Source organism: Opisthocomus hoazin, chromosome 1 (assembly GCF_030867145.1).
Source record: "Opisthocomus hoazin isolate bOpiHoa1 chromosome 1, bOpiHoa1.hap1, whole genome shotgun sequence".
Classification (NCBI taxonomy): Eukaryota; Metazoa; Chordata; class Aves; order Opisthocomiformes; family Opisthocomidae; genus Opisthocomus; species Opisthocomus hoazin.
In genome coordinates, this window is record NC_134414.1 from 28,246,130 (window position 1) to 28,260,162 (window position 14,033).

Consider the following 14,033-nt stretch of genomic DNA (forward strand, 5'->3'; position numbering starts at 1 on the left):
ACATAAAGTATATTTAATGCTCTGTGAACGCAAGTTTTGAACAGCTCCCTACTTGTGCAGCTTTCTTATCCTTAAGCTATACAGTAGGCAGTTCATTTATGGTGGAAGAACATGATCATTTGTCCAACAAGGACACGTTTGTACATCTGTGCACTCCCTTTCAGGAGCAGCACAGAGCTAGAATTCATCTCACTCCTGGACTTACTTCCAGTAAATGAAAGGGCTGAGTAACCAACACGCTGGCTAGACTTCCCTCCCTTCCTGTTCCCTGAGCGCCAGGTCTTTGCCCAGTCCACCCTTCCTTCCTGTCTTAAAAGTGCCATGACAGAAAGATTAAAAAAAAAAACCTCTACTGACCTTTCATCCCTACTAAAGACACACACTGTAAATTCAGCAGAGAAAGTATGGCGTGAGGAGATTTAACAGGAATCACTTTGACTTTTGTGGTGAGTGAAATTGTGTAGCCAGGATTTAGGAAGACCATTGAGATATATGTTGGTAAAAGTGCAGAAAGACCTGATTGAAACAACTTTTCACTTATAGTTAAGTGCTGTGTTCTCTGAAAAGATACTTAGGTCTGTTCTAGTCTTCCCCAGTAAACCCTTTTTCACTGCATCTCATAATTGACAATGGTGTTATGCCAACTTCAGAATAACCTGTGGAAAACACCTGAGAAGCAAATGAGATGTGTAAGTGTCCTGAGTTGAGAGTGAATAGTCTCCACTGACACTAGGGGATTCACGTCTTCTAAGTATTTATCTGAAGTATTACGCTTGAAGGCTTTGGTATACTTGAGCCTGGGCTGCTGTAGTAATTCTTCATTAAAGTCCTCCTGTCACTGCTGCAAGCAGTGCCTTCATACCGTCTTCCACAGCAACCTGTTTCATATTTCAGGTAATAAAATTTATTGGAAACATTGGATTGAAAGCTTTCCTAAAATAGTACTTTTATAGAAACTTGTATTTTTACAGAGGCAGTTGTTATACCTTTCTAATGTTCCGTGTTTAGTTTTGGGCCGTAATACTTGAATCCAATCAAAACAATAATATTTTATCCTCAAAGTGTCTCATTAACTTTTGACCACAACGTCACTGTGAGGTAGTTAAATTCTGAGGATGAAAAGCTGCAAAAGAGATCAGAATTCTTGATCAAAACTAACTGTCATCCACAGAAGTTGTCATTTAAGGCTTTAGTAATGTTTGGGAATTGTGTGTAAGGTGCTCAGTCTCCCAGTTTTGCTCTTGTCTTAGTCACAGGCTCCACACAAGCTTGGTCTTACGCAAGACATTAAACTCTACTGTGGTTGTTCCACAAGCACTGTAACGTGCTGGTGTAAGTTTAAGCAGATGGATAAACCTGACAGAATTAGTGGCATGATCAGTGTACTTGACATGAAGTACGTACTTCAGCACTTTGCTCCTGCTGCTCAGAACTTCACAGGATGAAGCCCTGCATGATCTTGAGGTGGTCATAAATCTCCAGATCAGTAATTTACTCCTATTTTAAATAGTAGTTTCCTTAGAATGTAAACGAATACGGTAGCTGTGAACATTCAGTTGCAATACATCTTGTATAATAATGGGAGTTTTTTTCACCCTAGCTTTTGATCTTTTCATGTTTTGCAGCTTTATGGTTTCCTGTTATAGGAAGTTTAAGTCATAGTTCAGTAGTAACATGTTCAGTAACATTTCTGCAATTAGTGACACAATTTGTACTGAGTGAGCAGTAATCTTTTCCAGTATGCCACTAGCGCTGTTTAATCAGGAACTTTTAAGGAATAATTTTAAACTATGTTTTACTTATTTGTGCACACGAAGACACATGAAACTGTAAATATTTTTCTGTATATAAAAAAGTGTAAGTTATCGGGTGTGTCAGCCTAATAGTAAGATGGATGCATCTGCACATTCAGTTTGTTAAGATTATTGCAGACCTTACGGGGTTTGTGAGTACATTCTGAGCTTCAGGAGAGGCATCCAGCAGTCAGATACAACTCATGAGGCTACCTCTGGTTCATCACTTTTTCTTTCTTTCTAATACACTCAAACTCAAATCAACATTGTCTGGCAAATAAAAATAAGCCCCTTGAAGAACTAGGTTGTTTTCTGGTGTGTTTTAGGACGTGATGCACAATTTTAATGCATTTTAGTATTACCAACAGAAAGACACCATCGACATACAGCCCATTATTGTATTTCTTCTTATGTTTCAACAGGAAATGCAGAATATTAAGTCACAGCTTGTACCATGGATCTTGTAAATTAGATGAAAACAAAAAAGAACAGGCCTTTGAATTAGTACTTTTTTTTAAGGAGGAGGGGAAACTTGAATACCTGTTGATTTGTTGTCTTTTCCCCATAGGTAATAAGCTCAATGAGCTCACTTTCAGAATATTGTCTGCCCTCTATCCTGCGCACTTTGTTTGATTGGTATAAAAGACAGAATGGCATAGAAGATGAATCTCATGAGTACAGACCAAGAACAAGTACTAAATCCAAAAGGTATGATCTTGAGTATACATACATTATTGACAGATTATAAGATAAAATATATTACATTTTGTCTGTCAGCTTTTGTGAGGTTACAATTGTTTGAAAGTTGTCAGCTTTTTCTGCTTGTTTCTAGAACTCTTCTCTCAGCTTCTAAATGGATGGAGTAATTGTGTCTTTAAAATTATGCTCCTTATGATAGTTCAAACACTGTTTCTTACTGCGGTTTTGGAAGCTGTAATGTCATTTAAATATTGATGTGTATAAACTGTGTCTGTCTTCTTTACTCATGTGAGCAGGCAATAATTCTGTGACACTTGGAAGGATTTTTTTTTATATAGCATTCTGATTAGTCATCGAAATTTCACATACACCTATCCTCAATCCAAAAAATTGTGAATCAGTCAAAAAGCTTTAGCAACATTGACTTAGCTCTTAAAAGCAAACAAAAATAAAGACCCCAAAACAGACATATTGATCTCTTATGATATCAGTAGTTCCTCAGTGATAAGGCAATAGTTTGGTCTTGTTTGTATTGAGGTCTGACAGGTTGGTACAGGTATATTCTTCAAAATTACAGTTTTTTCTGAGTACTTTGGTAGTACATTTACACACTTTAGTGAAGCAGCAGGAGAATCAACACCGGCAGACCTGGTGTTTGGAAATGCATAGGTGGCAATTCTTCACTCTAGGATTACATTAAAATCCAGTAACTACTGCAGGCAATAGTTGCAAGAACGAAGGGGCAGGAGCTAGTTTTAGAACAGCAGGGTAGACATGAACCTGAATCAGACACTTCCAGACTCTATATGTCAGTGGAAGCAGGCAGTCTGAAGGCATGATTCATCAATATCTACTTCTGCATGAGATGAATCCTTGCCTTAAAGTGCCCCTTTGTCTCAACTTGTTGCAGGACCACCTGCTCATAAATATATGTCTTCAGGAACTCCACCCAAAATCTAGTTGAATGTCAGCTTAGCAGTGAACCAAGGCCACTCTGTCAATTGATAGCATTACAGAAAGAATGTATAACCAGTCCTTTCTCCAGTTAATGTGAAACTATGAAAACCAAAATGCAAATTATTTCACAGAATCACAGAATGGTAGGGGTTGGAAGGGACCTCTGTGGATCATCTAGTCCAATCCCCCTGCCAAAGCAGGGCCATCGTAGAAAGCTATCAGATTGGTCAGGTTTTTTTGTCACTAATCAAGCAGAACTCTTAAATGCATGTTTTATTAAAAGCACGTAAGGACAACTGAAAAGACTGAAGTTGTTAATGTTTATAAGAATTGTGCTGAATTTATGCCAACACAAATCTCACAGAAATGAGTGGTAACTGCTTGAAACGGACTGCAGAACTGTCCCTTTAATGTTTAATTTTTAGAAAGTATTGTATATTTCATGTTATCTTTTCAGTACACTTTGAAACCGCGATCAGGTGATCCAAATAGATATTTGTATTGCAAGCTATTCACCTCAGACATTTATTTCTCAGTGTTGTTCTGCACAGGAATGGGTTTGAACGTCTGACAAGTGATCATAGAATCATTGAATAGTTTGGATTTGAAGGGACCTTTAAACGTTGTCTAGTCCGACCCTTCAATGAGCATGGCCATCTTCAGTTAGATCAGGTTGCTCAGAGCCCCGTCCAACCTGGCCTTGAACACTTCCAGGGATGGGGCATCCAGAGCTTCTCTGGGCAGCCTGTTCCAGTGACTCACCACCCTCAGAGTAAAGAATTTCTTCCTTATTTCTAATCTAAATCTACCCTCTTTCAGCTTGAAGCTGTCACCCCTTGTCCTATCACTATAGGCCCTTGTAGAAAGTCCCTCTCCAGCTTTCTTGCTGGCCCCTTCAGGTACTGGGAGTCTGCAATAAGGTCTCCCTGGAGCCTGCTCTTCTCCAGGCTGAAAAGCCCCAACTCTCTCAGCCTTTCCTCACAGGAGAGGTGTTCCAGCTCTGATCAATTTTGTGGCCAAAATTAAAAAAATAACACTGGAACAGTTTTAAAAAGAGAGCATAGTTTAGTTATGAATTCTCCATTGGTACTTTTAAGGCATTTTTCAAAATCCATCACAAGTCTAGATATGCATTTGATAGCACAAAATAATTTATTGTATTTGTCTCCAAAGTGTAATTAAGAACTGTCTAAATGGTGCCATCAGCAAGGAAATTGAAATTAAATCCCATTATTAGAATACAGAATCCAAAGTTTCATTTTTTTTGGTTTGATTTCTTTTTTTCCAGAAAGTTTTGTGTTGATCTTAAATTGGAAAAAAGAGGGAGGAAAAGGAGAGTTACATTTAAACATATGAAAGAAGGTGAAAGTAACAAGTCAGATTTGGTCTATTTATCTCAGTTTTTAAGAGCATGTGAGTACATTACTGTCTGAAATGCTGGACTGCAATTTAAAAAGTAGAACACAATCCCCTGTTATCTGTATTTGTGTAATTGAGGAAGGCATATAATATGAATTACGACACATCTCCTAAATACAGTGTTTCCTGTTTTGATTTTGCAGTGATGAACAGCAGAGGGATTATTTAATGGAGAGAAGAGATCTGGCTATTGATTTTATTTTTTCTTTAGTATTAATAGAAGTTTTGAAACAGGTATGGAGTTCTTAAATTACTCATTAACTAATGAATGATGGAAATTACCAGTACAACCTAGTTTTAGGATTCTTCTTTCTATTTCCATCTTTAAGAGTCTAATAAAAACACTAGATACATCCTGCATGCTTGTTTATTGCTGTCTTTCTTGCACCTGTAGGGTACATATTATTCTGTGCTCATACAGACTTTGCTTTGCCCAGTCTTTGGAGCTAAAGTATTTCTCTTCAATACTAAATAAACTTTAAATTGCTAACACACTTAAGCTGTTTTGTTAGCTAGATGCAGTTTCAGCTGATACCATATATGTGTAGGGAAGATACTCGAGAGTAATGTAAGCACTAAGGTATGCAGCTTGAAGTGTAATATATGGTACCTGTTACGGTTTACTTTGTGTTTTCAGATTCCACTTCATCCTGTAATAGACAGTTTGGTACACGATGTTATTAACTTGGCTTTCAAGCACTTTAAATACAAAGAAGGGTAAGGTTTCTTTTCACACAAAAATTCTATGAAAAAAAATTATTTGCTGAATTTTTTAATTGTAGTTGTTTAAGCAGATGTTTCCTCAGCCAAGAATTCTTTCTTATTTCTTGCTAGGTACCTTGGTCCTAACACTGGAAATATGCACATTGTTGCAGATTTGTATGCAGAAGTAATAGGTGTTCTAGCTCAAGCAAAGTAAGTAAAATTGAATACCACACATAATGGAAATCTGAGAATTTTTACTGGCTTAGCATATGACTATTCTGATTTTCTTGCTTTCTTAAAAGATAGTGTAGGAATAAATCATTTCAGTTCACTGGCCCTCTGTTCATCCAGCTGTTCTAGAGTCTAGAACTCTAGGGAATCACAGGCTTTCTGCATCTAGTCCAGTGATACTGAAAAAATTGAAATAGACTACAGCAGCATTATTTTTCTTATCTCAGCGATGACATCAGTGGAAGGCCCAAAGGGCTGAAGAGGGCTATTTTAATTAATCTTTTTTCTATATGCTATTTTTTCACTGTCTGGGCAAGCCTAAAAATGGCTATACTCCAACACAGCAACATTTTCAAGTTTCTCTGCAGTTATTTCAGTTTAGAACTCAACGCCACTGCTTCTCAGTCCTTCATCCTGCACTTCTTAATGCAGATGGCAGAATAAAGACAAAAAACACTTTGTGGAGTCCGGTCTTAAATTTTGAATCTGGAGCCAGACAGATTCATAAGCTCATATACCCAACAGAACATCTCATCATACGTTTATTACACAAGCTAAGCAGAAGAATTAAATTTACTGCCCCAACATAAATCCATGTCAGTGATCTCTGCCTCTCTTGACTTCTTGGTGTTGCTGAGAGCAAGTCTGCTCTTCAAGACCAATCAACCAAACTTATTTTTTTAGCTTGATGTAGGCAAACTGGTTTGAGTTCCTGGAAATCATATGACTTCCACAGACTTCAGATAAGGCCTTACCTGGGCTTCTAAGCTGGCTGGGTCAAAAGCAAAAGGGGAAGTGACATCTGGATCCAAAGCTTCAAGCTGACTGTCAAAGACAAAACATACCTGTTCTCCATAAATTCTGTTTTTCTCCTCCAATTCTGAAGGACTTCTTCCTGCCAACCTGTGTTTTTCAGCTCTCCTGCGTTCCCTGTCAGAGGCGATAACAAGTTGTTACATGCTACGCCTGCCCATGAAAATGACATTCTTTTCATTTTGTCTCAAGAAGGACAGGAGATCCTGTTGGGTGATTTTCCTATATGATATTTTTGTGGACAGTGTGTTTCAAAAGACAGCTCCAATATACTCACGGGGTAGATCAAAAATGGTCACAACCACCCCATCCCAAATTGTTGTTGTTAAAGCTTAAGTGTTACTGTAGTGGCTAATAGAAAAAGCCGGAAGGGAGGAATAGCCTATCTGAATGTTTTCATGGTTGTCATTTAAGTGTTTTCTTTTGAAAACATCGCATGTACTTGCAACAAAACTGTCTTTCATCTTGGATTTTTTTAAAACATGTAAGGGGGCTGTTCTAAATATTGTTAGCTCTTAGGTAAAAGGGGGGCATGGTGAGAAAATGATTGGAAAGTTGTGGTTATCCAAAGGGACTAAGATCAGGCTGTACACTTCGTTTTCTTTTCTGAGTTTATCAGAAGTGATAGAAAACCAAAGAAAAAGAAATCTCTTCACATACTGACTGAAATGGTATTTTATAACCAAAGTTGAATTTTCTTTAGGTTTTTCCCCATTTATATACCTTACAATACATTTAAAATATGAATCTGTACTTTTTTGTAACTAACCAATGTGAATTCATAGATTTCCTGCTGTAAAGAAGAAATTCATGGCAGAGTTAAAAGAGTTACGACATAAAGAACAAAGCCCATATGTAGTTCAAAGCATTATCAGTCTTATAATGGGAATGAAATTCTTTCGTATTAAGATGTATCCTGTGGAGGACTTTGAAGCTTCTCTTCAGTTTATGCAGGTAAAATTCCTAAGTATGTAACTGTGGTCCCCAGAGCTTTTAGAAAGGACTCCCCTTCATATTTCCTGTAATACTCCAGGAGATTTCTCACATCATTCCCACATAAATGTATGTGCAGGTACTTTCTGTTTGTTTTGAATCTCAACGGTCCAGTCTCTGGTCTCTGGACTGTATCATTCCATACCAAGTTTTCATCAGCCTTATACCCCCAGTCCCTACATCTCACCCTCCCAACAAAAGGAGTTTTGGTTCTGTAGACCCTAGACCTTCCACCCTGCCATCCCGCAGCTGTTCCTTGCCTTGTGTCCCTGCGTAGCTATGTCTCCCTAGCTGCTCACTGCCTCCAGAGTGAATCTTCCACCCTTGACATAGCTGCTAGAGAGGAGAGGAACTTCTGATGGAGAAAAACGCAGAGAAAGAGACAAAGAATTGAGGCAAAAGCTGGATGGAATTTCCCTTGCATATGTCATCTCCTTCCACCACACCTTCAAACCCTTTCCTGTAGGGTGCATTCTATACCCACCCAGTTTGAAAGCCGCTAGTACAGATCACAGTATGACTATCATGAATGCTGTAATTTAACAGATTACATAATTTTGTAAAAGGAAGGAAAATCTTTTATGTTTAAACATTTGTTGGTAATATACAATGGATTCTGTTCCATCAGCAGGTTTCTTTAGCTTAACCTTTTTATTCCCATTTTTTCTTGGGAACACCCTCATGGCTAGATGGTTTGTAGCCAGTCATCCAGTAAAATACACATTTTATGTGAACCTCCACGTAAAGATCAGCTTATTGATAGTGTGACTGGAGTGAAAAACCAATGTTATATGCCCACAAGTAAGGATTTGACATTAGCATACAAATCCACGTGCTTACAGACACACAGAGCCATTTCTCTAAGTCCTGAACAGGAATCACATTCTATTTCAATTTTGCAATGTGTTTTAAACCGTATTTAACAACATACTGAAAACATATTTAAAAACACAGAAACAGCTCATTTTTCTTCTTACCTTGTTCTTCATTACATGAACACAGCTTTGTATTTGTTGACTTAATGTAACTTATCCAGAGCTGGCAAGATATCAAAGTAGTGTGTTCAGTGCACAAGGCTAACGTGAGTGAATGACTTTGTGGCACAGCTTTATGGTACAACACTGGTGGGATCCAGTGTTCACTGGTATTGAAATCAGTGGTAAAGCTCCCATATAGTAGGCTCAAAATTTGGATGTAAATAATCTCTACCTTGCTCATGACTACAGTGTCTCAGCACCAAATCAATTCTTACGTATACTACAAAGCGTCAGAAGATGCACTGTGTATGCAGGACAACCAGTTTTGCTCAGTTTGGTGAAATACTCTTACAGTTCGTTTCTGTGGGCGATTCATCTGTTAGCTGGAGTATCTACATGCAGTGCCTCAGCTACAAGCTCTACCACACCAGTTCTGCTCTAGCAGAGAGAGACACTTTCAAAGGGCAAGCTAATCTCAGGAGTGAGCTTCAGAAAAGCCTGTCCTCCACCATGGAGTGCAGAAGCAGCCCTGCAAGGCTGCTGTCTTTGTGTAGGGGCCTCAGCTGTGTAGCAGAAATGGCCAGAGTGACTGAAGCCATGTGGCGTAAAATCCTGATCGCAGCCAGGAAAAATTATGCATGGTCTAAAGTGTAAACTGCTCTGCACGCATGGACAGGAAAAAAGGTCGGTGGGGAACATCCTTGTCATGTCAGTGGCTGTTTGGGCCTTGGACCCAGAGAGGAAGAAGTAACTGGAACAACAGGATTTGTCGTCTTCAGAGAAGTTGTACAGAAACACAAGAGTGGGTGGACGCTCACCTCCCTCCACCCCTCCCCCAAACATCCTCCCCCCGCCCCACTTCCTGAGCAGCACAGCTGTGTGGATAGTAGCTTGCTGCATGTTTAGGACAAAAGCACATTTTTACTTTCTCTCTCAATCCCCAGTTGCTGGCTGGAAACTGGTGTTTGCACCACAGGTCTCTTCCCTCACATAGCACAGTTCTGCATTGAATAGAATTAGTAAGGTTGTTCCTTCCCTTGAGTACCTTACCAGAGAAGTATGTTGCTATTCTGGCCTCCAAGAGCTTTGTGTAAGGCAGTCTGTGTGAGCTATTACTCCTGCTCCTGAAGGTATACACAGGGAAGGCATGAGGTCAGCCCCTGAGTCCAACTCCCTTTCTGTCCCCAAAATACCACCCGGCACAGCTGGAATCAGTGGAGAGTTTGTAGATTATCATGGTTAGAGTGACAGATCCTTGATCTTGACTTATGTCCTGCTTTGTGCTTGCTGCAAAATGGAGATTTAGAAGTTTGTAGACAAATGTTTTCTGTGGGATTTGCAAGATAAAAATGGTCACTGACACTTCATGTGCATTCAGCAAACATTTAGAGGTCTTTATTCCAGCTGACAGGCAGTTTATGTTTCTTGTTTTGTTTTGTTTTAGGAATGTGCACATTATTTCCTTGAAGTTAAAGACAAAGACATCAAGCATGCACTGGCAGGACTGTTTGTTGAAATTCTTGTCCCCGTGGCTGCTGTGAGTTTATTTTTCAGGCTGTTTGCAAAATTCCTTTAAATAAGCTAAAACGGCATGTGTAATAGTGTTTTATTAACATGAAATTTTCTTTCAGGCTGTTAAAAATGAAGTCAATGTCCCCTGTCTGAGGAACTTTGTTGAAAGCCTGTATGATACAACACTTGAACTTTCTTCACGAAAGAAGCACTCACTGGTTAGTAACCCTAAGAAGCAGAGGCTAAAACTCTTTGTCAGAAATATCTCTGAGCAAGACTCTTGGGAAATTCCAAGAATAGGCTGCAAAACTTTTTTCTCCATTAAGCTTAATAACCAGTACATTTCTATTTGCAGGGAAAGTTGTTGTGTTTGTGGAAGATAACTGTATTTATTTTATTCAGAATATGATCAAAATCAGTCTGAATCAGACAGATGTTTTCAGCTTCTGGGTCTGTGATTATTAAACGGTTAGGTTTTCTCATACTTGTTATGTGTAAACATTAGGAGGAGAGGAGAAAGAATAGAGTTCACTTCTTGTCAAGCGAGAACAGATGAGGCATGTGGGAACAACTCTTTCACGGGGCTTAAATAATACATTGTAGGAACAGAAAAATGTATCACACATGCCCTTTTAAATCCGTAACTTGGCTACTGTGCAGCTCCCTATTTCATTTTTTTCTTGTGAGATGAACAGTGGCACTGCAGTGTATTTTTGGAAGCGTGAGTTGATCTGAATTAAATGAAGATCTGAGTCAGTTTGACGCTGGCCGCCTTAAGCAGTCTGTCTCTCCAACTGGGTCACCGCACGTCAGCAATGTGGCGTTAGCTAATCCGTTTTGAAGTCTTGGACCTTTTAAGTAAAGAAAGTTGTCGTTCATCCTCCCTCGTTCTATGAGAAAGTCAAAAATACTTCCCTGTTCCCTGCGTTCTGGGCAGATGCTGGTCATTAGCATTGGTGAATCTGCTGGGAAGACTGCAGGAGTGTGCTTGAGCTCTCTGCCGCCATTACACCAGTACCGGGGGACTGTCCCCTGGGGCACAGTCCTGCTCTGGTTTGAATTAGTGGGAGACTTGGGGTGGATTTCTGATTTCACTCTGCTTGTGTTTTTGTGGCTTTATTCCACTCTGTCGAGTTACTAAAACATTGTTGAAACTGCAGCAGGGTAAGAGCTTTGCTGTACAGTTTTTACAGTAAATAGAACTTCCCCAAACTGGTGGCCATACTTGCCAAAGTCAATACGATGTGCTCGAGAAAGGATTGCACAGCTGGGGCTTTGTGTTTGATTGCTTGTCTGCACATACCACACTGGAGGCTACATGGTTAAAAGTGACAAAACAGAATAGATTCTTGTGAGGGTGTGATTACAAATAGAAACACTCCAAGGAGGAGTAGGAGGGGAAAGGCAAACAGTTGGTTGCAGCGCATATTTTCAGGCTTCTCGAAAGAAAGCACATTCTTTAGAGTCCGAACAGGACCATCCTTTCCAAGATCAGTGTTTTGCGAATCGGTGCACTTGCTGTACAGGCAGAATGGAAGCATTGCAGCTCTGCGGAGAGGGACCTGGGTGTCCTGGTGGACGACAGGTTAACCATGAGCCAGCAGTGTGCCCTGGGTGCCAAGAAAGCCAATGGGATCCTGGGGTGCATCAAGAAGAGTGTGGCCAGCAGGACGAGGGAGGTTCTCCTTCCCCTCTACACTGCCCTAGTGAGGCCTCATCTGGAGTATTCTGTCCAGTTCTGGGCTCCCCAGTTCAAGAAAGATGAAGAGCTACTGGAGAGAGTCCAGCGGAGGGCTACGAGGATGATGAGGGGACTGAAACATCTCCCCTACGAGAAGAGGTTGAGGGAACTGGGCTTGTTCAGCCTGAAGAAGAGAAGGCTGCGAGGGGACCTAATAAATGCTTACAAATATCTGAAGGGTGGGTGTCAGGAGGATGGGGCCAAGCTCTTTTCAGTGGTGCCCAGTGACAGGACAAGGGGCAATGGGCACAAACAGAGGCACAGGAAGTTCCGTCTGAACATGAGGAAGAACTTCTTCCCTCTGAGGGTGATGGAGCACTGGAACAGGCTGCCCAGGGAGGTTGTGGAGTCTCCTTCTCTGGAGATATTCAAGACCCGCCTGGACAAGGTCCTGTGCAGCCTGCTGTAGGTGACCCTGCTTCGGCGGGGGGGTTGGACTAGATGACCCACAGAGGTCCCTTCCAACCCCTACTATTCTGTGATTCTGTGATCATTGGTTTTTAAGATAAAGTTACCTTATTTTTGACTAACAACTTTAAAGTCTTGATTGGGCATGTTAACATGACAACTGAAACAGGAGAGTCTTGCTGAAATAGCAAATCAGTTTCAAAATTAATAGATGCATTTTAGCTTTTTTTTTATTTTTTTACTGTAACATTTACAAGATGAGTATCAAAGTAAGCGTTGACGAAGAGACCAGATTCCAGTATTTGGACTTCTATGTTCTGCCTTGGGTTTTTTTTTTATTTTTCACTTTGCAAGATGTAACTACCAGCAGATCCAGGCATTGCCTGTATTTTAACACAATTCATTAGAGTGTTTGACATGTCTCTCGGTAAGGATTGTGACTGCAAATTTTGAGGAGTAATAGGCATCTGAGCATTCACAAGTCCCAACAATCTCTATGGGTCCTGTTGTTATCATAAAGTTTTGTTATTTCCATGCTATCATTTCTCAGTCAGCTGACAGAAATTAGCCCTGTGAGTCTGTAAAACTGTGGATTTATTTGGATTTATTATACTGCTATAAGTAGACTTTTTTTTTCAGTTAATCCGTAAAACATATCTGTAACAGCTTTAGCGAAAGGTTCCTTTTAAATTGTACTACTTAACAATGTGTTTATGCTGACTAACACATATTGCCCAAAAAGGAGAGCTTTAAGTTTACAGTAGCTCTATTAAGTTACTTTTATGTTGTGTAGACGTGCAAATAATACGGTATTGACATCCATTCTCTGTTTAGGCTTTGTACCCTTTGGTAACATGCCTGCTTTGTGTCAGTCAGAAGCAGTTCTTTTTAAACAGATGGCATATTTTCCTCAACAACTGCCTATCCAATCTCAAGGTTAGTGTTTTCTGGTTTTAATATTGTATTAAACTTCATATGCGCTATTGATCTGTTGCAAATCCATTTTAGGTAAATGTTAGGAATTATTGCAGTTATCTGATTCCATACATACTTTTATTCCCAAGAGTACAAATTCTTTAGCTGTGCAGATTTTTTCAGTAAATAAAAAACTGTTCTTGTGCCTAGTTTGCATTTCTACTGTTTCTCTAACTCAAACCAAGCCTCAGTCAAACAGCTGTGAAACAGGCAATACTGTTGATTAATGTTATTAGCTCGAGTGACATAGCAAAACTGAGCCTATATTAATTTGCCTTTTTTCACAGAGGCATTCTCAGACAAAGCACTTGTTATTACTGTATCAGAATGGAACTAGTTGCAGGACACTGATTCCATTGCCTGTTTCACTCTGTTAAGTTGCAATAAAAAATCCTAAACTATTTTAAGCAGTTTCCTCCACATATCCATTCTTATTCCTTTACTATTTGTTAGATCTTGGAAGTTTGAGACTAACTGTCCACTGCAATCTGCTGTGGTTCCTGGCCAGCACATACTGTTGAATACACGTATGCCAGTTGTCATTACTGCACCTCCATGTTTCTTTTACTTGCACAATAACTCATGTCCCATTCCACACTTAAAGTGGATCCATATGAAAGGATGGTCCTGTGCCTACCTGAAAAGGCCAAAATAAGAAGCACAGTGAAGTGGTTAGCTCAAGTGAAAGGCCTCCAAACTGCTGCTTGATGAATCAGTGGTTAAAGAGGCTTCTACAAACGGCACAGGTAAAACATGCAGCCATTTTCTCAGCTCAGAGGCAAACTGTGGAAGGAATCCCTGTTCTCCAGA

The 14,033-nt window shown here is 39.8% G+C and overlaps 1 protein-coding gene across 5 annotated transcripts in view; it reads left to right on the forward strand.

Annotated features, from left to right (window-relative positions):
• FRY (FRY microtubule binding protein) overlaps positions 1–14,033 on the forward strand; it is a 257,840-nt gene that overhangs the window by 136,529 nt on the left and 107,278 nt on the right. For all 5 annotated transcript variants that reach the window (XM_075420163.1, XM_075420181.1, XM_075420190.1 and 2 more), the window contains 8 exons: positions 2,362–2,501; positions 5,012–5,102; positions 5,506–5,585; positions 5,703–5,783; positions 7,403–7,571; positions 10,032–10,124; positions 10,219–10,317; positions 13,083–13,184. In XM_075420163.1, the coding sequence (XP_075276278.1) occupies positions 2,362–2,501; positions 5,012–5,102; positions 5,506–5,585; positions 5,703–5,783; positions 7,403–7,571; positions 10,032–10,124; positions 10,219–10,317; positions 13,083–13,184 (855 nt within the window). The remainder of the gene's footprint in view (positions 1–2,361; positions 2,502–5,011; positions 5,103–5,505; positions 5,586–5,702; positions 5,784–7,402; positions 7,572–10,031; positions 10,125–10,218; positions 10,318–13,082; positions 13,185–14,033) is intronic.